The 22,521-nt window shown below is 42.0% G+C and overlaps 1 protein-coding gene across 1 annotated transcript in view; it reads right to left on the reverse strand.

Moving 5' to 3' along the window:
• The window catches only part of ttll7 (tubulin tyrosine ligase-like family, member 7), a gene marked incomplete at both ends in the record, with an annotated part of 64,594 nt that overhangs the window by 21,438 nt on the left and 20,635 nt on the right, over positions 1–22,521 (reverse strand). Inside the window, 6 exons of the mRNA XM_080032243.1 lie at positions 385–607; positions 3,031–3,117; positions 7,496–7,631; positions 9,709–9,782; positions 11,933–12,080; positions 14,073–14,167. Coding sequence (XP_079888369.1) covers positions 385–607; positions 3,031–3,117; positions 7,496–7,631; positions 9,709–9,782; positions 11,933–12,080; positions 14,073–14,167 — 763 coding nt within the window. The remainder of the gene's footprint in view (positions 1–384; positions 608–3,030; positions 3,118–7,495; positions 7,632–9,708; positions 9,783–11,932; positions 12,081–14,072; positions 14,168–22,521) is intronic.

Below are 22,521 nucleotides of genomic sequence, written 5' to 3' on the forward strand. Positions count from 1 at the left end.
ACCTCTCCTGTCTGAACTTTGTCCAATGTTGCAGTCAGATAAAAAAAAATGGAAATGGAGACGTGAATGCCAAAACAGTAATCTTAGAAAATGTGTATACTGTATGTAGGTGTCTGACAAAGACAATTTTTTTCAATTAATCATACAGTATGAAAGGTTCTGGCTAAAAAAATAAAGGGTTAAAAAAAAGGAAAAATAAAATACAAAAACAACCAAGGCCGCAGGAAGACAGAACAAGCCACAGTGAGGAGAAAAGTGGGCTAGCAAAAAACATAGTAAACGAGAAGCAAGAAAGAAAAACTGCAATGTTACAAGGTCCTTGTCAAAAACGTTACAGGCTTGCTTCCTATTTAAGACATTCTTATATACATCCTGCCGATTTACCTGAGCGCTCAGCCAAGTTCTTCTCCTTGCTCTCCCCAAGGTCGTAAGAAACTTTCTTCTCCCTTTTCTCTCCTCTTCCTCCTCCTGCCTTCCTCCTCTCCTCCTCTTGTTCATCTGAGGAAGAGCAGGAGTTATCAGCACTGCTGCCGCTGCTGAAGTCAGCCAGGTAGTCTGGTCGTTGACGTCTCGGGGTCTGACTGCATTCTGGCATGGCGGAAAGGGGCTGACAGACACAGACACAGACACACGCGTAAGGCAAATACGCATATATGCAGAAGCCATACACATACTATAGTTAAGATTAGAATGTGCACACATTGATGGGGTTTGTTTGTGCACAGGTACACAGACCAAAAAGAAAATGATGATAATACATGTTCCCTTTCTTTCTGTTACACACACACACACACACACACACACACACACACACAAACAAACATCGTTTCACCTTAGACCACACAGGACCTTCTACTTACTGCATGCATTCACAAAAGATTCCTCCTTCCAAAGGACTCAAACTTCTTAAAAGCCTCTCACAGGTACATAAGCACAATAATGTTCACACACACACACACACACACACACACACACACACACACACACACACACACACACACACACACACACACACACACACACACACACACACACACACACACACACACACACACACACACACACACACACACACACACACACACACACACACACACACACGGCTGACTTTTGCACACATGATTATTCATTATTTGCTTGAGCTCTAAATGACAAACATAAACCCATGTTCTTTTTGTTATGGGGTTCATAAAGTTGAGAGTCTATTGCACATCCTGAAAGGGCGGGGGAAACATTCATTAATAATAGCATTAATAAAGCATTTATATGTCTGTTATTCAACGGTTAGCTCGAGCAGCACTGTCAGGCCAGTGAGGCCGCCCAACATGAATGGGCAGGAAGTGCTCACAGTGCTTACACAGTCAGCGTGTGTGTGAGTGAGGGGAGAGACAAAGAGAGATGAGAGAGGACAATGAAAGGGAAGATGGGGACATCAGATTGATTGGGGACAGAACTAAAGACGAGGACAAGGTGAATGTGAGCATGGAACATACATGAATAGACTCGGAGAACGGAAATGAACACACAGACAGAGAGAAAATGAGACAGGAAGAGACGTTGGATAAACAGTGGAGTGCAAGACATAGTAAGAAGGCCAGACACTGAACAGATGAGGACGAGAGTGAGAGTGGATGGGTAAAGTCAAGCAAAAGCATTGAGCAGAGATGAACGGTGGGGAAGCGACCACCACAAGAAACTAAAGTGAATAGGGTATAAACTAAAAAGGGGGAGTTGATAAGAGAGACAAGAAATGGAATTAAAGTTAGAGTCTGCAATTGTGGAGAAAGCTTGTTCTCAAACCTCTTCTTCATCTCCTCGTGGTCCGCTACCTGTACGTAACGTGCGCGCAATGAAAAAACCCAGTGTTTATACACAGCCTAGGCTTTGTTGCCAGCTATGGTGGGCACGCTTTGTTTACACATCCTTTGTTTACAGAGCCTAGACTGAGTATAAATACCAGATCTTTTTTTTTGCCGATATCCACAGTACATAGCCTACAGGTAGTGGATCGTCAGGGGATATTCACTGATTTTGAAAAAAAATAATATTTTGACAAGAATAGTTCTCCAGAATCGCGGACTCCACCTTTGAAGGCAATTGGAAATGAAAACCTGAAGGCACTTGCAAGCTCTCCCACTTTTCACCACTTCGCTTCCTGCCTTCCTTGCTTTGCCTCAGAACATTTTCCCTTGGAGATAAAAACAACCATAGCTGCCCTTCCTTCCCCTCAAAAATCATGTCTGTAATTCCTGGGCCTCAATCGGTTCAGCTTCAACAGCTGGCCTGTGACTGAGCCCTGCAACCTCCGAGGAGTGAATCTATCTGTCACAGCTCTCTCTTGCCCCTGTTCTCCGTGTGTCTCACTCCAGGCGCACACTCAGCGACATCGAAACTGACGGGGCCCAAATTAATTTGGACAACAGTGATTGTGTCTGAACAAGTCCTCATTCCTCGGCTTAGGCCCTCTCTAATGCAGCGCTGAACTGCCCTGTCGAGTCCCTTAACATACTCTTTGAGAGTTCCAGCCAATTTAGCCCTGGAGTGAGTGAGGGATGGATGTAGATGTGCAGGGAGAGAAGAGTAATGGAGAGGTGAAGAGGGAGGGGGGGGGGGTGAGTGAAGCAAAGTGATGGAGGGAGTAATGTGCTGTCGTGAGAAATAGAGGGGGAGTACAGGTGTATGTGACAGAGAGAGAGAGGGATAAAGAGAGGGAGATGGACAGAAAGAAAGATAGCACGGAGGGAGCTAGAGAGACAGCCTGACAGCTGTCCCCTAGGGGGTTTGGGTCTTTTCTTTGGGCCTCTTTCTGATTCTTTTCTTTCTCCCCTAACCCGCTACCCCCCTTTTATTTTTCTGAAACATGTCCTATGTGCCTTCCGTGGGCGTTAGCTCCAGGCATCTGCCTACCTGCCTCACCCCCGACTCCCTTTTTCTCTCCCTCTCTTGACACTCTTCTTTGCACTTTTTCTTTGGTCCCTTGAGGCATGTGGCTCTCTCTCTCTCCTCTCTCTCTCTATCTCTCTCTATCACCTTTGGGCCACGTTGCCTGGAGGATTTGCCCATCAGCTTCTCGTCGTCCAGTTCACATTGCTCCAGCAGGTCCAATATGTCCTCCTCCTGCACACCAACACATATAGATAAAGACATAAACACAATGTCCATGAGAATATGCAAACGATGATGACATGAGCAGAGACTAACAGGGTTGTTCAATCTTGATGATACACTGATAAGGAATAACCTGTACAGGCTGGATTTTGGGAATCCATTCACTGGATATATCGCCAATATGGTGGAGCCTTGGCTATTTGGCTGTAGCTGAAATACAGGCAAGGGTGATTAATGTATCTTTACGTGCATGTGTGTGTCCATGCGTGAGTGTGTGTTTTTGTGTGTTTATGAACATTTTAGGGTGAACTTTGCCTAGAAACTCAGATTATCATATTAATAAAAAAAAACAACACTGCAATTTTAGTTTGGTCATTACTGAGCAATTCAAAATCTACATGTGGCGAGTTAAAGTTTTCATAACTGCGGTATTAAGGAATGTGTACTTTCTGTTGAAAATGAGTATGCCAGCTGTTTACTGCAATATTCATCCCTAAGATTGTAGCTGCTAATATGTCTCTCGAGAACCCCCTTCTTCTCGAAAAGGGGGTGAGGGGACCACTGTGCGCAGTAGTTCGTTAAGATAGGATGCCATAACATATCATGCACTAAATGGATTGTATAAGTGTTCCTAAGGAGCTAACAAACCAAATTTTGATTTTCTTTATGTTAATTGAATTTGATCATTCAAAACGATATGAAGACAGTATTTAGCTGTGCATTAAAAGATTTTATTCTGAAATTTAAGACAGTTTTACACAGCAGTATGACTCTGCCAACTCAATAATCTTTCATGAGGTGAAGGCTTCCCCACCCTCAGTGGCTGGAAAAAACACTGGAGGTCCATTTCCTTGTTAAATTGCACCAAAACAAATAACATAGATGTTTTAACATGCCTACAGCATGGCAGGAAAACTTGACATACAGAAATTACAGATGAACAGAAAGGTATTGACTTTTTCCGAAGTGAAAGTGTTTCTAATACACTGGGTTGCTGGCTACACCGTCACTCATACGCATTTCCCCAATTGCTCAGATCATTTTTAATCATCACTTTACGAATTAAACTCTTTATACCCTCTGTGTCCGTCAGCCCACATAATATGTTGCTGCCTCTTACATTACCTTGCTTTCGCCAGCTCATAAACTATGTTATTCAAACCAAGTACTTTTTTGGCACCAGAGGACCAGAGGAAGTGTATAGGGCTGTTTGGGGATCTTCAGAGCAAGCTTTTGTTGTATTTTTATACATTTTTGTTGAAAAAGCAATATTTCTCTTCTATTGCTGGCAGTTTCTCCACTTGCCCTTCTCTGACTCCATATTTCTTGGCTGTTTGACAGATGACCCTGTCTCGTCCATTTCTGTGGTAATGTAGTCAGAAGACGCTTTCCACTGGTTAGGAATTTATTTCCTCTATGGTAAAACACACACACACACACACACACACACACACCGATACCCCTGAGTCAGCAAAAAAAAACATATGTGGGTAAAAATGGCTTATTCCTTCAGACAAATAAAACCTGTTCAGGACATCTGCCTGAAGTGCCACATTATCAGCAGCTCTCTGGGTTTTCTTATTATTTTTTTCTCTTTACGCTCTTTTACTGTAAGTACATTTTACACTATCCTCACCAAGAGTACCTTGTTAACCGTAAAACAGCAGCAGAAACACGACGTCTTGATTCACTAGAACATAAAATTCAACTGCAAGTCGATGGGCTATCTAATCTTTTTAAACAACACTACTCCTTCTAAAAAGCAGGGGTGTTTAAGGTGGACATTTTTCAAAAACAAATAACGCTAAGATCTTCTTAATATCCTTCGGCTTAGTGTACAATTTCAGCACTTGCAGACCACTTTGATGTGACCGTGACGTGCACCTAGACAAGACTTGAGGTCTATGTACTCAATGTGCATGCACACCTGCTCCCCGTTTTCCTTTTCTATTTGCAGTATTCAGGTGAGAAAAAAGGAGGAATGGGAAAACATAGATCGCTAACAACAGAAATAACTACTTGAGGCATACCTGTCAATGTGACTGTAATGGAAGTGGGGAGGAGGGTGATGCAAACCCTGCAGAAACAGGTGTAACTCGTGGCCGCTTGTGTAGCACAGCAATGAAGGCAGGAAGGGTGCTCCACAGTGTGTGTGCATGTTATCACTGGGATTACAAAACACGATTTATTTTCTTTTATGGTGTGTCAATGCATGACATTTTTCAATTCATGAGCCTGAGAACCCGCTAAAAGCAGCAAACGCATGTTTTGCAGGTACAATGTTTTTCTGACTTGATGGATATGTTGATGGCATGCAGGCAAATGAAGTCTGGCCCCTTGCAACAGGTAAAACCAGTCAGATGATGAATAATGGATACCACAAGGGTTATAGGCCACAGCACTGTTACCAATGCAATACATAAGAGGTTTTAATTTATCATGATTTTTAGCTTAAAGTAAAAACCTTTGAGTTTCTTAGGTTTAGTTACAAGTTTAAAATTGTTATATTAAGGTTAAGATAAGAGATGGGTGAGATAAGTTAAAACAGGAAACTTGAACAGCAACTAAATACATTATTCAAATGCTGGAATATTGACAATCGTGCAGCCTATAAAGGAGCTTAACGGTGTCTCCACCATCAATGTGTGCAGTCAACGACAAAGACTAAAAAACACACAAACAAAAGCCAATATTTTATTAAAATGTGTGATATGTGGTCAGCTGGATATCATATTCAGATTTAGGAACATCCTTTCTTTACTACAAATTGCCAAGATTGGTATCGCACACGCTGTCCCTTAATAAGGCCGGCCCAGATATCACTCATGATCATGTTGTTAGATAGCAGAGTGTAGAGCGTCCTTTGTTCTTATTATCTCTCTGCCTTCCCCACTTTGACCGAGAGCCGCATCTCTGTGTGCCAACTAAATTAAACTTACCTTGGGCCCGGTGTTTCCATGCTGCATGATCTTTGATTGACATTCTCTATCAAAATGATCTGCAGAGAATCAACTCTTGAAAGGACACACAATAACTTTCTTAAAAAAAAACTGCAAAGGCTGCTGAGGAAAGTTTGTTCATACATTAGCTGCAATGGTTGCAATATGACATCTCCTCCCAGTGCTTTGATTTGAATTTCTAAAGTCAATTTTACTGTCAAAAAAATCCAGATTCAGTATTCACTATGACTATTCAGTTGTCAAAAGAAGCTAAGGGTTTTTTGTTTAATCTGCATCTTTTCCTTCCCTCCATGTCTTTTAATATCCCACAGTGCCTTCCCCTGTGTCTTTTTGTTTCATTGATGTCTTCTTCCTGAAAACATAACCAGACTTTAAAGACATAAAATTGCTTCTTTGTTTTCCTTTTGTTTGTTTTTTTTACTCTACTCAAGTCATCCTAATTCAAAGTGATCATAATGGATGCCTGTAACAATACTTCAAAAATCATTAAAAAAAAATATAAAAAGTGACAAAATAACTTAATCTATCAGCATCTTACCATCTCATTTACACTCCTTTCTCGCTCTCTCTCCTGTGTTGTGTGGTATGGAGATAAACTTCAGTTCTTTCTCTCTTCAAGGTCTCTCTATACCTTACTTATCTCTATATCTTACTTTCAACGTTTAGCTGAAAACACTTCACTCCTGCTTCCAGACAGGCGTTTGCATTTCCATACATACAATGACTGCTATCCCTATTCAAACATGCACATATCTTATAGTGCATGGCCACACCGGCTTCTGTGGCATGTTTGTTAGCATTAAGATGTACAGTATATGCCTAAATGTGTATCTCTGAATATTTGTGATAAAAATGAATTAAGGAAAGTTCATTTCAATATGTATGCAGCGACTGTTATCAACGTCAAAGACTCCACCCGACTAACATTGACAGAAAGTTAGTGTAAAGAAACAAAAAGGACATTGTGTGGAATTTGATTTGCTTTAAAATCTCATGTACACAGAACAATAAATATCTGCGAAGTGACAGAATGAATGACAGTGGGAAAGCTAGGACATTCTCTGTCAGACGTTCTTACAAATGTGAAGGACTGCAACACACTTTCCGCATTATTTGCGCAGCCTTCTTTCTGTCTCTTTGGGCAGAATCTTAATAGAAATGTGTGTGCGTTTGTTTTCTCTGGCAAGTGCTTGTCCACAGGTTTCTGCATACTGTGTGGATTTGTTTGTGTATGGGTCTTTGCAGGCTTCTATGATGTGTGTGTGTGTGTGTGTGTGTGTGTGTGTGTGTGTGTGTGTGTGTGTGTGTGTGTGTGTGTGTGTGTGTGTGTGTGTGTGTGTGTGTGTGTGTGTGTGTGTGTGTGTGCGCATGTGTGCGCATGTGTGCGCATGTGTGCATGCGTGTGTGCGTGCCACTGACGTACGTGCCTTCATTCGTTTCAGAGGATTATTCATTTCCTTTTGAAGTGAGGCAGCGCGCCCGGCGAGGAAGGTCTGAAAGGCGGACGAAAGCAGGCTTTCATACTTCTCCAACAGCAGCTTGTCGTCTGGGGGGTAAATACGTCTGTAGTCCGCAGAGACGCAGCAAGAAAAACCAAGGAGAATGAGGGAGGAGTGGAAAAAGAAAAGGAGAATTAGGAGGGTCATCAATGTTCAAAGCCCTTTTATTTGTCATCATAAAAAAAATCCAGTGTCAATACACAGCTGGGTCCCGTTGTTGACATACACATTGTGTATAGGCTGTGTGTTAACACTGGATTTATTTTTTCAGCGCACCCACAGTACAAACAGGTAGCGCATCGTTCAGAGATATTCAACAATTTTGACATAATGTGTTCTCCAGAATTGCTGACTCCACCTTTGTGGGAGTTCAAGTACAGACTTCTTTCTTGAAAACATAAAAGATATAAAGTTGGATGTAATGTTCATGCAACAGCAGGAAATTGTTAACCATGGCAACCCAAGATGATAGAAGATATGGTAAATGTAAATAACAGCATCTGAATAGAATTTTTTAGTGCAAGGACAACGCCGTATAAAGTTGAACATTGCACCATAACCATAAACACTTTTACTGCACCCCATCTGCCAGTTAACAGTTTAACGCAGAGATGCTGTTCTGGGTACAACATTTCCATACTGTTGAGAAATTGACCCAATTCTACGCATTGCTTTAAATCTGGTTCAAATCAAGCAACTACTGAAGGTTGGGATACATCCCTTGAGATCCCTTTGTATACTTTTCTTGGCACATTCCTATATGAGATTGGATAACTGCAATGTGTTTTAACCATCTTTAAAAGGTGACATATATTTCTCATTTTCAGGCACCAAATTGGAGGAATCCACTAGAATTTCTTTGCATGGTTTATTGTTAAAAAAACACACAAATTGTTCCATTTTAGCGCCTGTCTCTTTAAACCAGTCACAAATACAAACAGTTTGTCAAAAATATTTTCTGACTGACAGCTCAAAAGAAACTGACTGGTTGTCTTACTGTATATCTGCGTTTGTGAGTTGGTAGGCAAGCCAGATACCCAAATGTAATGTATTTGCACAAGCACTGAAAAAAATAATCGTTTTTCATAATATGCAGTTATTCTCTTAAATGTGGAAAAAGTATCTTAACATAACAGCCAGATAAACCAGATTGAAATGAGAATATATGAGAAGAGTCAGAAGTTGTCAGTCCTTGAAGAGCAACATAAATCACTTAACGGAAAACCAGAAGGTCAACAATTAAATAGTGGGTGTTAACTGCTCCGTCTTTTTGGCACCCTCCATTTCTGAACATATGGACATTTTATTTGCCGGTGACACCACCAGTATTTTTCAAACTAAATGTTCATGCTGGGGCTTATTTCCTCACACATATTCCAAAAACAAATGTATATATTCCATTTGGATCAGTTTAGAACAATATTTTGCTTTTGTCAACAGTGTCTCTCAAGCCTCCAGATTCCAAGTTCTTAAATTATTTTAAATAAACAACATCAACAAAGGCCATTCGCCAGCTGGGTCTGACGCCACAGGGCCCTGGCTTCTCTGTGCCTGATGCGAAAGTTTCATCTACTAGCCGAATGTGAGTGAGTTCAACAACAATTTGCGAGGGATAAGCGACAAAGCTGAACCCAGTGTTGCTGTGTCACGCTCTAAGGTGGATCTGCTCCGTGTGTATGAGGGGACTATTAAAAATTGAAACGCTTGGTGTGTTCCAAACTCCCTGCTGGAGTTACATGAGGAAAGAATAGAGTTGTAGGGGGGCGAGATGGAAAACAGCTTGTAGTTTAGGGTAGGACAATTTGAATTTCTGAAATGCCGAAAAGGTAATACTGCGCATGGAGCGGCAACAATTTCAACAGTGGCATTACAACACAATTCCTCTGATTTCCTCTCTCCCTTTCTATTTGACATATATTCTCTTAATTCTTCCGTCCAACGCTCTCTTAACATTGGGTGTTTTTCTTTTGTTTGCTCTCTTTGCAGCAGCATTATTTATTCTCCTGAGAGCTTGAAGCTCTGCAGATGACCCCCATAAAGGTAAGCGGAGCTGGCAACGGTACAGTGGGGTGGAGAATCCTGGAGTGAGAGATGACCACCCCCCCTCCTTTTGTTCCCTCTGCTGTTTGCTTCTTCCTTACCTGTAGTTCCCCAGATGTTGCTTCTCATGCTCCTCCCTGGAGATCTGCTTGCGGACCTGTGCCAGTCGCTCTTTCTAGAAAGAGGAGAAAAAACCAAAAGGAAAAGGGACTAAGTCTCTCTCAGGTAAAAGTCATTGCCAGCCCCCCTTATCGTATACATAAATAAAGAATGGAGTCAAACTAGACAAAAAAAAACAAGCAAAAAAAAAACTGTCTCTCATAAATGACTCATAAAAAAAGAAGCATTGTTCCATCTACTCTTTTATTAATAAGTTACAAAGGTATAATTATGGATCTCAGTTGTCCAATTTGGCATAAAGCAGCGAAAGATGAGCTCACTCTACAGCTGGCACAGCAGTATCCTTGAGCTCTAAAGCGACATGTGACTTTAATAGACCTGAACCTGGTCTGGCACTTCAGCCCTAACATCACTTCAAGATGAAGTAGTGGCCCTTTTACCAAATCGTGTCTCAACCCTGTGTCTTCTTATTCCTGCTGATTACTGCTGTGGCTAATCAAAAGGCTAATCAGAGAGGATGGGATGCGTAAAGTACAAGTAGCTGCCACTTTTCCTGACATAGATGAGAAAAGCTCCCCTGACTGCTTCAATTCTAAGCAGGAATAATTAAATGGTTCTTCTTGTCTCTGAAAAAGTTTACTCTTCGGCATTTAGTAAGAAGTGAGTGACACGGAGTTAGTTTCAACTTTTCTCGCTTCTATCCTCCTGAAGAAAAAGATAAAAACATGAACACAATGATGTATTGTTTGGTTGTTTACTGGACATCTATAAATCTATAAAAATAATAATTTCTCATCTTTTTTTTTTTACTCAGCGATTGAGTTTATTAAATTGTCTCCGATATCTCTGAATGCATTTCTGATGAGCGCCCTAAACCTGAATGGCTGAAGCCAAACCACCTTTTGTGCTCATTCTGGTGTGACCTTTAAGCAGCTCCGAGTAACATTTAAATATATTTTAAACAGCCTCATGTTTCCTCTCATAATCATAAATTACCTTTAACAGCAAACGAGACCATCAGTGCAAAGAAAGACGTTTTTATATAGTTTTTATTACTGCATTTGGTCTGGTCGCACACCCAGTCCGATTTTCGGTTCACGTGTGCATGCTCTATGGTCACATATCCGTATTGGTCGCAGATTTCAGTGTGGCGCAGCAACGTGATTTGAAAAGCCTATCCCTCCGGGTGAGGGAAGGGGAGCGGGAGCCTTGTTTGAGACAGTTATTTGTCGTCATAATGACTGATAACGGGGCTGAACCATCAAAGAAAAAAAAGAAAATGCAATGAATAAAAGCTAAAAGGGAGAGTGATAGGCGGGCGGGAGGGCGTTGCCAAGCAACGTATACAATTTCAAGGTAGCGAACTAGACTGCATTGTTTACTCCTAAATGAATGAGCGGTAGCCTACTACAACAAAGTTTACTTTGCCTCACCAGCATCATCAGATGACCATTATTCATCTGAAATAGTCATTATTTACAACAACATAAACACATTACCTCATCGTGATCCATACTAACTGCCGTCTCTCGTTCATTCGCTTTGTGTGAGGACACGTAATCTTTCAGCTCCGTGAGAGAGAGAGAGAGTAGTTAGGTGACACTGCTGCATCAACTCATTGCAATCAGGTGTGTGTAGCACTGACTGGCATTAGTTGATGCTGTGTCACTAACCACTCTCACGGAGCCGAAAAGAGTCCGGTGCCCTCACACTTTCAACACACGGACATGCACTATATTGCTTCCTGATCATTTGAATCTCGCACGCCTGGCACGAGCTAGAAAACACAGTCACGACAGCTGGCGTCGTAAAAATATTACCGCTTTTGTCCAAAAGGGCCGCCAACGTGCCATGTTACTCGTAGTGGCTTTAATGCGTAAAAGGGTGTCCCATGACTTGTGTTCTGGGCTCATGACTGAAGCCATTGTTTAAGTCCCTCGGCCGCTTTTGAAAGTCTGGGTGGGGGGAAAAAAAGAATGAGTTTCGCTGTTAGCTTCCCTGACCATAGTCACAGTGCACCGCCCTGTACCGGTGCCTGGCTACCCCGGATGCTCAATGCTGCATTTGGGCGGTTTCCAGCAAAGAGAATTATGTTTTTTTTCCCAGTTGGGAATATGTGTAACCGTAACAAGCAGATCTTTTCGCAGTGAGTTTAAAAAGGTTTTACACCAAACGTTATAGTTGAATTTATTTATTTATGCCTACCAGCTCTTCTCTCCTCCGCTCCAGTGTGTGACGTTGTTTCTCCCAGTCCGAGGAGGCAGCCGAGAGTTTCTTCATGGAGCCGTGTCCATACAGCCGTCTCTGAGCCTCTGCCTTCTGCTGTGCCAGGTTGCGTTTCTTATCACTGGCTCTGAATCAACACAAAACCATCTAGAGTCAAGAGAATGCACTTTTTAAAAACACAAGGAAAGGAGAGCAGCACATTGCAGGTGCTTTTTTCCCCCACAACTACACAGTGCATTTTGGGTACTTTTCCAATGAAGACAACTTTTACTGTTTTCCTTTGATTCGTTTTCTGTCCCGGGTTTAAGCTGCTGTCAAGGAACAAATGCACTTTGACTGAAATCCATTATTTCCCTTTTTCCCATCCAGTTCTGCGAAACCACATACTGTAAAAGAATGATGGTACCTACACTCAGTTAAGAACAGATGTTATCAGCAGAAAAAAGGGGTTTCACAAAAAACTACAATGATGTTTGACAGCATGCAGGATTCATCCCTATGTGATGGATTGACCTGAATTTGCCTTTCGATCACCCCACTGCAAGTGCAAGTTAAGAGAGAGAAAAAAAACTCACAAAACATTTAACAATACAGACAGAGACACAAACACACAAGCCAACAACCCCAGGATCAACAGGACCAGACAGCTAATTCTGAACAAGTGGGCCATTGCGGTCTGGAGAAAGGGCAATTCATTTTAGGCAATCGCTGGCCCTTTAAATTGGATATTGAGTGCTGTTGGGCGGCTGAGGTTTATCAATGTCCATGCCCGGCCGGGTCTGAATTGATCCCACGTTGATACAGTTGGTGTTGTGAGCAGAGTTGAGAGCCGACCCTTCCTCTACACACCACCAACCCCTCCCTTTTGGGAAGCAAAGCCATTACTATATAAGGATCGAGTGAGCGGGGTAGAACAAAGCCCTCATTCACTCCTGCGTGAACATAAGCAGTTTGTCCGGTGTAAGGAGCTCCCCGCTGCCTCTCAAGGCCTCCTACCATTTATTTGTCACGAAATAATCAAATCAAATCTCCCCTTTTAATCTGTGGGAACACAACCAACATCAGCCGTGAAACAAATCATTTTGACAAGAGATTTGTTTGTGCCGACGGAAAGCTGGGAGGTCGGGTGGATGGAGTGACTTTTTATGTAGGATGGCTGCACTATGCTCCACACTTGGCCAAACGAGATCTAAGATGCGTCTTGTAATTGATCTATTATGTGTGCGTGCGTGTGTGTGTGTGTGTGTGTGTGTGTGTGTGTGTGTGTGTGTGTGTGTGTGTGTGTGTGTGTGTGTGTGTGTGTGTGTGCGTGCGTGCGCGTGTGCATGCGTGCGTGTGTGTGACTAGTAAAGTTGAAACTATATTTAGAACAGTAAGAGAAAGACTAGAACTCAGAGAGAAACAGAAAAAGAGAGCAGAGATCCAGAGGTCTGGTGTACGATGATCAATCAGTAGACAGACTCACTGTAGCCAGGGGACAGAAAAGCATGCCAGCAAAAACACACGCACGCACACACACACACACACACACACACACACACACACACACACACACACACACACGCATGCACACACACACACTCACACACAAAAAATACTTTACACAATAAGGATGATTGCATGCATAAAGTAAACACAGGCAAACAAATACACGCACAAAGCATAGTAAAAGGGCAACAGAGGGCACATATGTAAATGTACTGGGCAGAGGTAAACAATATAGGCTCTGAAATACAGATAGCATGGCTTACTGTTATCCTGTTCCTATCACACTCACACACACAGAGAAAGCGTGTCTGATTGAAGGGTGCACAAAGCGCAACAATAGAAGTATAGCTTTGCACCTCGGCCATTATATGTCTTTGTATACTATCCACCATAGCAGCACCAACACACACATTTACAAGTACAGCAATTGTTTTTGTCCACAGTCACAAACCTCCTGTTAAAACTGGGGGAATCAATTGAAATCTTCAGATCCCTCTAAAATTAAGTTTGACGTGAGCTTCGCTTACCTCAACACATGAAACATAATAGGTCCTAGATGCAAGCACACGTGTGTGTGTGTGTGTGTGTGTGTGTGTGTGTATGTGTATGTAACGTTAGTGGAGAACAGTACCGTATATTGAGCAGTTTGAGAGCATTGAGCAGCACCCCTTTCTTCACATCGTAATCAATCTTCTGATCGGTCCCGAAGCTTGGAGCTCGATTGATCTGTCAGAGAGAAAAGGAGAGAAACAATCAAAGAACATACTGGAGTTTTTTCAACTCAGTGGACAGAAATGATATGCCATTATAGTAGTGCATTTAGGGCACCTTTGGAAAAAAAATCTGTTCTCACATGAAGAATAGAGGGGAGGAGGAGGGGAGAATGAGATGGGAAAGGAGTGTATTCTTCTCTTTCAAGGACATTTTGGAGCCCTTAGCCTTTGCTTGGGCATAAATCCTGTCTGACACTGATTGTGTATGCTTCTACATGAAGAAGAGCCTACGTGTGTGTGTGTGTGTGTGTGCGTGTGTGTGCGTGTGCGTGTGTGCGTGTGCGTGTGTGTGTGTGCGTGTCTGGAGGTGCTCGCATATGAACACTTTGTGTAGGTATACACCTCAGTTCTTTACAGTAAACGACAGCAAGCGTTCCATGAGTCTGTAAACTAAGTATGCCAGGCACTGTACGACCTATCCATTCCATACCACTGTTGGCTGTAATCTCTTTGCGGCTCAGCTCAATGCCATCATATACAATCAGGAGCGCTCAGAGTCAACTGGGCGAGAACAGAATAAACCACCTGTGATTTGAGGTACAAAAGCCAGTACAACCCAGGGAAAAATTCAACAGCTGCTTACTTTTCCTCTCTTATAAATTCCAGCACCGGTGCAAGGTATTCAGATATCAGTTATTATACCCAACACAACAAATCAATTCTCCCCTTGTACTCATTGTTATCTTCCCCCCTTTCTCTCCCAAGATGTGAAAGAGATTGTTTGAGACAACAAAAGGACCACCAAATGGAGAGAAGAGCGGAGGGGGAGTAGGGGGGGGGGGTGAATGAACTGGCAACCGTGATTAGAAAGGTGCCTTCCTATGAGGTGACTTCAAACGGGAATGCAATAGATGCCCACCGAAAGACTGGCCCGTGTTGATAAACCTTCATTATCGAGATAAGTCAGGTCTCCTCCTAACACCTCAAAGCGTTTTCTTTTTCATGTGGGAACAAGAGACTTGTTTGGCACCTTTTGATGTCAATAGATTTGTAATAGCTATAATAATGGCATATATTTGTCAAAGGAGTGCAAGTAAGTGAATGTGAGAATTGTCAATGTATTCTCTTCCAGCAACAAGGGATATCTGACTTAAAGGGATATGTGTACAATGAATTACAAGAAAACCTATCCCATTAGGACTATTATTATATATTATGCAGTATAGAGAGCTTTACTTTTTCATTATTAATGATAAACATTGGTTTAAATAATTTTAGTATAGGGGAAGGTGGGGTGATTTGTGCATTTTGGAAGTTGCAAAACCCATTGTTTCTAGAAAACCGTGGAAGAAATTGGAAATGTGACCACATATTTAAGAAGAGCCATCCATTTGACTCATCCTGTAAAGAAGGGAGACACAAGGAATAAGATATAAGCACATTTAAGCTCAAAAAACTGTGTTTTGCCTTTCAAAGTAAAATTTCCATGATCAAGGTTTTTTGATTATTGTGTCTGAACAATTATAGACACGTTTGAAAACATTTGACACATGTTTTAGTGCTTTGGTATGCTACACTTTGAGTCTATATAATTAGCACAATGTCAACCCTAAATTGCTGCATCATGCCTATTATCCAAAATTCTGGGGATGGGGTGATTTGTGCGCAAGGGCCTGGGTGAGTTATAAGTAAGTAAGTAAGTAAAATGTATTTATAAAAGCACATTTATGACAGTTTGCACTGTCCAAAGTGCTGTACATAGTGCATTCAGTAGGTAAACAATGAAGGTAAAATAACAATAACCAAAATAAAAGACGTAAAGCCCATACATCCACATAAACACAGATAGTAGTGCAGAGGTAAGTAAGTAGTGCAGAGGTTAATGGGGAGGAAACACCAGGGTGTACATATGGGTTTTGAGCCTTGATTTAAAGGCAGAAATGTAGGGGGAATCACATTTGTCAGGTGGCAGTTGGTTCCACAAGCACGGAGCAACTAGTGCAAAGTACATTTCTGAGAGTTGTGCCAGTGGCATGGCTGTATACGCTGGTCACCAAAAGAAAGTGATTGTCTACAGTAGCTCAGAAGAGAGTGACATCTCAATTCCACTTAACGACACCACTGATGAGAGTTCAGATGGCCAGAAAGATGATGATGGTGACTTTGTCATTGTGACACAATGACGCACAAATCACCCCACGTAGTGGGGTGATTTGTGCGACAAGACAACTTTTTTTCCGAAAGCTATATTTCTTAAACAGTTTATTCCAGATCCAAAGTTTTTATTGCCAGGGATGCACAACATCCTGAAATATATGTACATATTTGAGTTGGAGACATAACTGTCAAGGCCTCACTTTAAAATCACTTTGAGTAAAAAGTTGCACAAATCACCCCACCTTCCCCTATATATTAATACATAAAATATATATAAATACTGATTACAAAGACATAGGGGTAAATATACAGTGGAAATGAGCCACTGTTTACTTTCATTCTGTGATAACTTGTTAACTACTGCTAATAGTCAGCTGGAAAACCATCCTTCCCCAATTAATCTGCAGTTAAAGTGAGTATTTGTGTTGCTAACTTCATTCGTCCTGTTCCTATCTTCCTTTTTTAAGAAAGCAGTTGGATACAGTTGAATCCATGGGAGCATCACAGCAGCCAATCACAAAATTGTGACTTCAGCGACAAAGCAACAAGGAGCCAATCAGAGGTTTTCGAGCTTGTCATTCAGCCACCAGGTCCACCAATCAGGAACTTGAGTAGAGAATAGTGAAAGAGGCCAATCAGAAATCAGAGCTCTGTGTGACATCAGGCCATTTGGAACCATACATTTTTTTCGGGCTGAAAATGTGAAACAAAACCTGAATGCTCTTCCACGTCGATGTGCAAAGTATCTCAAAAGGTTGCGACGGTACTACCCATCTTCTACACTAACCATAGTTAAGCCTGATACAAAGATGCTAACTGCTGTGCGGCACATTTGGGAACAGTGCTGTAAGGAATTATTAACATCACAACCACGCTCCAAGGAACAGAGAAGCGAGCCAGAGTGTTGGCTGTTTTTGCCAGCCTTAGGGTAGGTAGTCCAAAATCATAAAAGAGCCCATTTGGATCGTGAGTCAGCTGTAGTAAAAATAAAATAAATAAAATAAAAATAATATATTTAAAAAAAATATATATATATATATACACACACACACAGTTTATATATATATATCTATATCCTGGGCAGCGTTCCCCTTCATCTACAGCTACCACCCCAAATTGTCCTTCAGCAACATGCCTAAACTCCTACGACGCATTATGTGTACTGTTGTAAAAGGAAGCTTCTGTGTAAAAATGCCAGTAGTAAAAAATGCAAAAGAGAACACAAGGTGATCACTGCCAGAGGCTACTCCGACTAGCTCACAGGATAGATCCACAAACACCACAACTGAGCTACTAAATCTACACCAACATGATGTGGGTTTGTACAGGCACGCCTTTCGTAAGTGTGTGCGCACACCGACATGTGCGATTTTCTTTCTCCATGGCAACCATTTATCAGAAGGAGAAGTGGTCTAGGTGATGAATGTCCCCCCAGCTCAAAGAGAAGAAAAGGAACAGAGACCCTATCCAACTCTTTCACTCAATAGAGTGAAGTCTACAATACATTCCTCTGTGTGCTGAGAAGGACAGAGCTCCACTTCAAAACTACAGTACCTTTAAAAAAAAATACATTTAAACTCTACAAAAGAAAAAGACGGAAGAAGTCTGTTTTCATTTAGAGAGCACTCTTCGATATGACAGGCCGCAATGAAAAACGTATGGCTTAAGAGCACCATAGCCTATAGGTAACACAGCCCAGACTGGCAGTGATCCTGGGGACGCTTGTCTCGTTACTTGTCTTCATTTCTTAGTTTGATTTGTGGTGTCAAGCTGTCAGTGGAGTAGACTGGCACCACGGCATTAGCTGTCTCCCTTTGCTCTCCCTCTCAATCTTTGGTCTCTCTCTCTACCTCTATACCCCTCAAGTCTGTACGTAGCACTCTCTTCTTCTGGTTATTTTCTTCTCCCACTCGCTGTGTCTCGCCCCGCTCTCTGTCTGGTCACTCATTCCCCCCCATCTGTTCGTTTTACCTTTACTCCTTCATTCTCTGTCTGTGTTCCTGTGTTCTCGTCCTTCCTCTGTGGCTGAGGAAGTTGGTGCAGTCTGGTCCTAATGAACCCCTGCAGGCTCCCAAAACCCAGCGCTCTGATTTCCTTAAGTGACTCTGGCAGGGTCTTGAAAAGGAGCGCTCAGTCGCTCCGAGACGCATTCAATAAAAACGTCAGATGAAAAGATTAGAACAATTCCTTTTTACTCCTGCTTTGATTCTGTTCAGCGTCGGCATCGCATCGCCACAGCCCAGATATCACTTTGCCAAACATCGGAATGAGCAGAGTGTAGAGAAAAAAAGAATATATCAGTTTGTAATTTTTCACAGGACAGGTCAGATCCTCATCTGATCATCCGATTTAAAAAACATACACAGATCAGAGGGTAAAGCTGCAAACTGTTGTTTGTATATGTTACTCTTTTATTTTCTGCACCTGGGAGGTGTGTCACAGATGACGACACGTAACCTGCAATTTTTTTATGAGGGTAGTTGTGGAGTAAAGCTTGGGTTAGAAGGGAGCTTTTATTTTTATTTTATTTTATAAATATCCTTTTGGCTTGAATTTATCTGCAAGCCTGTCTACCGATCTTTATTGCAGGTCCTGAAGTAAAAACGGAGAGGTGGAAGTGCAACCAGCCAATTTTAAACACTTTATTTGGTTTGATACACTGTAGTTTATTCATTTCCAAGAGGGAAATAAATTCTCTATACCCTCTAGGTCTACACACATACAGAGAATTAACTCAATATCAGTTCACTCTATGTTATGACAAGTACTCAGACTGCATGTCCATTCAATTCAAATAAGAGTAAATACAGTAAGCCTATAATAAAATAAAAAAACGTTCTATGATTATATGACTCACTCATTGTTGAAAATGTAGTGGGCATCAAAACAGTTTGCTCCTTTGGCATCTGCTGTGTCACAGTGACCCTAATAACATAGCAACAGCAATGGATCAACAACAATCAACTGCTCTCTTTCCACAACAAATTGCTTCCCCGCATCGAAATCTATTCTTTGTCTGGAATACTCGTCAAACAATTGCAAGGGACTACTAGTGATTAATCGGTTCAGAAAAACTACCCCCTCTTATTAATCCTGGCAGAGTGTAAACAACCACTGCTTTGACAAGCCTCCCATTCTGCCCCGCACACTCGAGGGTATCGGCACAGTTCAACCGCTGTCAGAATGGAGTGTTTGTTGCCGCACAATGGTGGAATGACACAGGGCGGCAGAGAGGGAGAGTGAGGGAGAGCATGAGTAGCAGAGCGACAGAAAGACAGACAGCTGGCCGCCATGTTAAGTCGCTCTCTTGTTTCAGCCGTCTTATCAATCACTGGTTTGTTCTTTTTGTGGCGTTTTTAGTGGTCCAGTCGGACACGGGGAAATTCTAGCCGTGCATGCTGAGCTGTTGGTAAAGGTCCTGGGAGTGAGTAGGCAAACGCTTAGATTAGCCACCACTCCACCAGACCCTGTTGGCTGGCTGTCTGTCTGGTTGGCTGCAGGGATTTTGGGCTTTTTAAAATGTTTTTTGTTTCGAGATTAAATTAGTCAAAACCACACAAAGCAAAAATGTGCTTCGAAGGAGACAAAAAAGGTGAGAATGAACATAGTCACACTTATGAGTACGCAAACCTAATACCCACCTCAGTAATTACGAATATGTAAGAATATATACATATCAGGAAAACAGACCTACGATCAATAACTTTTAGTCATAAATATGCAAAAGAAATATATTCCTGTATGCTGTCTTACACACACCAAAGTTCCATATGTCACTCATCCACATGCAATATATCTTCGCTCTAAATCACACGCATTCACATCAGTACAGAGACACATACACAAACACACAAACATACACATACACACACACAGTCGCACTGTCACCGGTACTGCCATGCCTGATGATAAATGACTAAATGTTGGGGGGGATTTTCAACTGCCCCACATACGAGGCCTGTGCGCTCCTAATTTGATACTTATTCCATGAAATAGTCATGTTGGGGGAAAATGGATGTGGATAGAGACAGACAGTCCCATACATCATTCTAATTATTCTTTAATAAACCTCTTATGAGCCAAGGAGCAGCTGGTAGGTTACTACTGCCACCTAGGGTTGACAGGCAGAAAGACATCCCCTCAGAGCAAGATCCATGGACGAGATCCATGGACATTTAAATAAGAATGAGTCTTACTAATTGCCTAAGATAAATCAAAGGCAAAAGGAGAAGGATGAAAGGTAGAAAAGGTGCTAGAGAGAGAGAGAGATAATTGAGTATATCAAGCTGTAGTGATCCTACTCAATAATTTTTCAGCTTTGAAAACTAATTCATGAGGGGATGAAAATTATTTGGAGAGCACAGGTAGCAAGTAAAGTCCTACTTAATCACGCCGTGTTCACAATAATGTCCGACCCAGCTGTTGAAGGGGTTTTCCAAAAAACAATTTTCTAAATTATTGGAGGAAATATCTGAGAGTCAGTATAACCACTAAATCCTGTTTTCTAAAACTCGTAGGGAAACAGCTATTCTTGAAAAGGCTACTCATTAGACTTTGACAAAAAGCAAAAGGCACATGAAATCTCATTCAGCATAGATACATTATTCATTCCACACAGGAAATTAACAGTTTTTTCCGCAGTTGCACTTTGTTTGCAGTGTGTGTGTGTGTGTGTGTGTGTGTGTGTGTGTGTGTGTGTGCGTGTGTGTGTGTGTTGGGGACGTGGGTGTTTGAAAAGATATCCATGCGTTTGTTTCTATGTGTATGTGTGTGTGTGTGTGTGTGTGTGTATCGTGGCATCTGTTTACACTTGCCGGGCCCAGATTACTCCCCACAAACACACCCCCAATGCAAACACACACACACATATATACTTGCACTCAAAAGAGAAGGAAGTCTGGATTATGTTGGCTCTGAGGGATGGACAGGCAAAACCAAACTCATCTTGAAACAATCAGGGACGGAGCAGAGAAAGGGAGGAAAGTTGTAGGAAGGAGGTGAAGGGAGGGAGGTGAGGGCAGGGAGGGGAAGAATCACTGCCTTAAGGGGAGCCGGCCAGCTGCAGTGTGTTGGTCTGTTGTCGTAATGCCCATTCTCACACACACACACACACACACACACACACACACACACACGCACACACACACGCACACACACACACACACACACACACACACACAAACACACAAACAAACCCGTGCCATGGTTGACCTAACCATGCCTGCCTCATTAGCTGCCAATCACTCTGCACAACCCGTCTGGGAGAATGGGAAAGAGATGGATGGAGGAGACGGTAGTTAGGTTGCGGCCATCAATAATCAAGCGGGTTACGCTCATCTGTGCAGTGGCATCTTTATATTGAACAGTGACATGTCAAATACCAGGAGAGTTGGCAGACAGAAGTTTCCACATTCTGTCTTTATTCTGTTACTAACTGAATTGGTCTGTTCTTGTGTTTTAAGCGAAATACCTCCCTGTCTCTCCGACAGGATTAAAAGACAGACTGTGGGCTGGAACACACACACACACAGGACAAGATGAGCTATTCCACAGGGACAAAGACTACACATCCAGATTCACACACATTCACAAGAAACCGAGAGTACCCTCAGTTGCATGCAGTGGCTTCCATAGTGCATATGTTTGTTTATAGTGCAGACAAACACATATACAGCATCTACAGTATGCACTCATTCATACACCACACACACTTAAACAGCACATATCTCACTTATTTGTTACACACACAAAGTCCTGGAGACTGACAGGAGAAACAGCTTTGCACAGACCGGACAGATTTCTAATTATTCATGCTCACTACAAAAACTTGTTTTTTTTTCTATTTAGAGTTGACCATATGGAGCTTTTTTTCTGCTGTATGTAGGGGAGCATCCAAAAAAAAGAAAAAAAGAGAGTAAGCTAGATCCAGTAATGAGACTGGGCCTCAATCCTCTCGTCCTCGTGTTGGGGTCCATGGACACCAATCAGGATCTGATGAGAACGATAAATTGGTTTCTTTCTCAGGATCTGTTCAAACATAACAGTTGGAGAATGTTAAGGAATCATTTTTTTGTATTCCCAAACAACCACAATTTTCTTCTACAATTTCCTCATTCAGTTTGACATTATTTGTCATGTTGGCTTTAAGCACATGCATGGGACCTGGTCTGGATAAACTGGAGAAAAGAGGGCGGTGCAGGGCTACTAATG

The sequence above is a fragment of the Ammodytes marinus genome (assembly GCF_949987685.1).
Source record: "Ammodytes marinus genome assembly, chromosome: 8".
Taxonomy (NCBI): domain Eukaryota; kingdom Metazoa; phylum Chordata; class Actinopteri; order Uranoscopiformes; family Ammodytidae; genus Ammodytes; species Ammodytes marinus.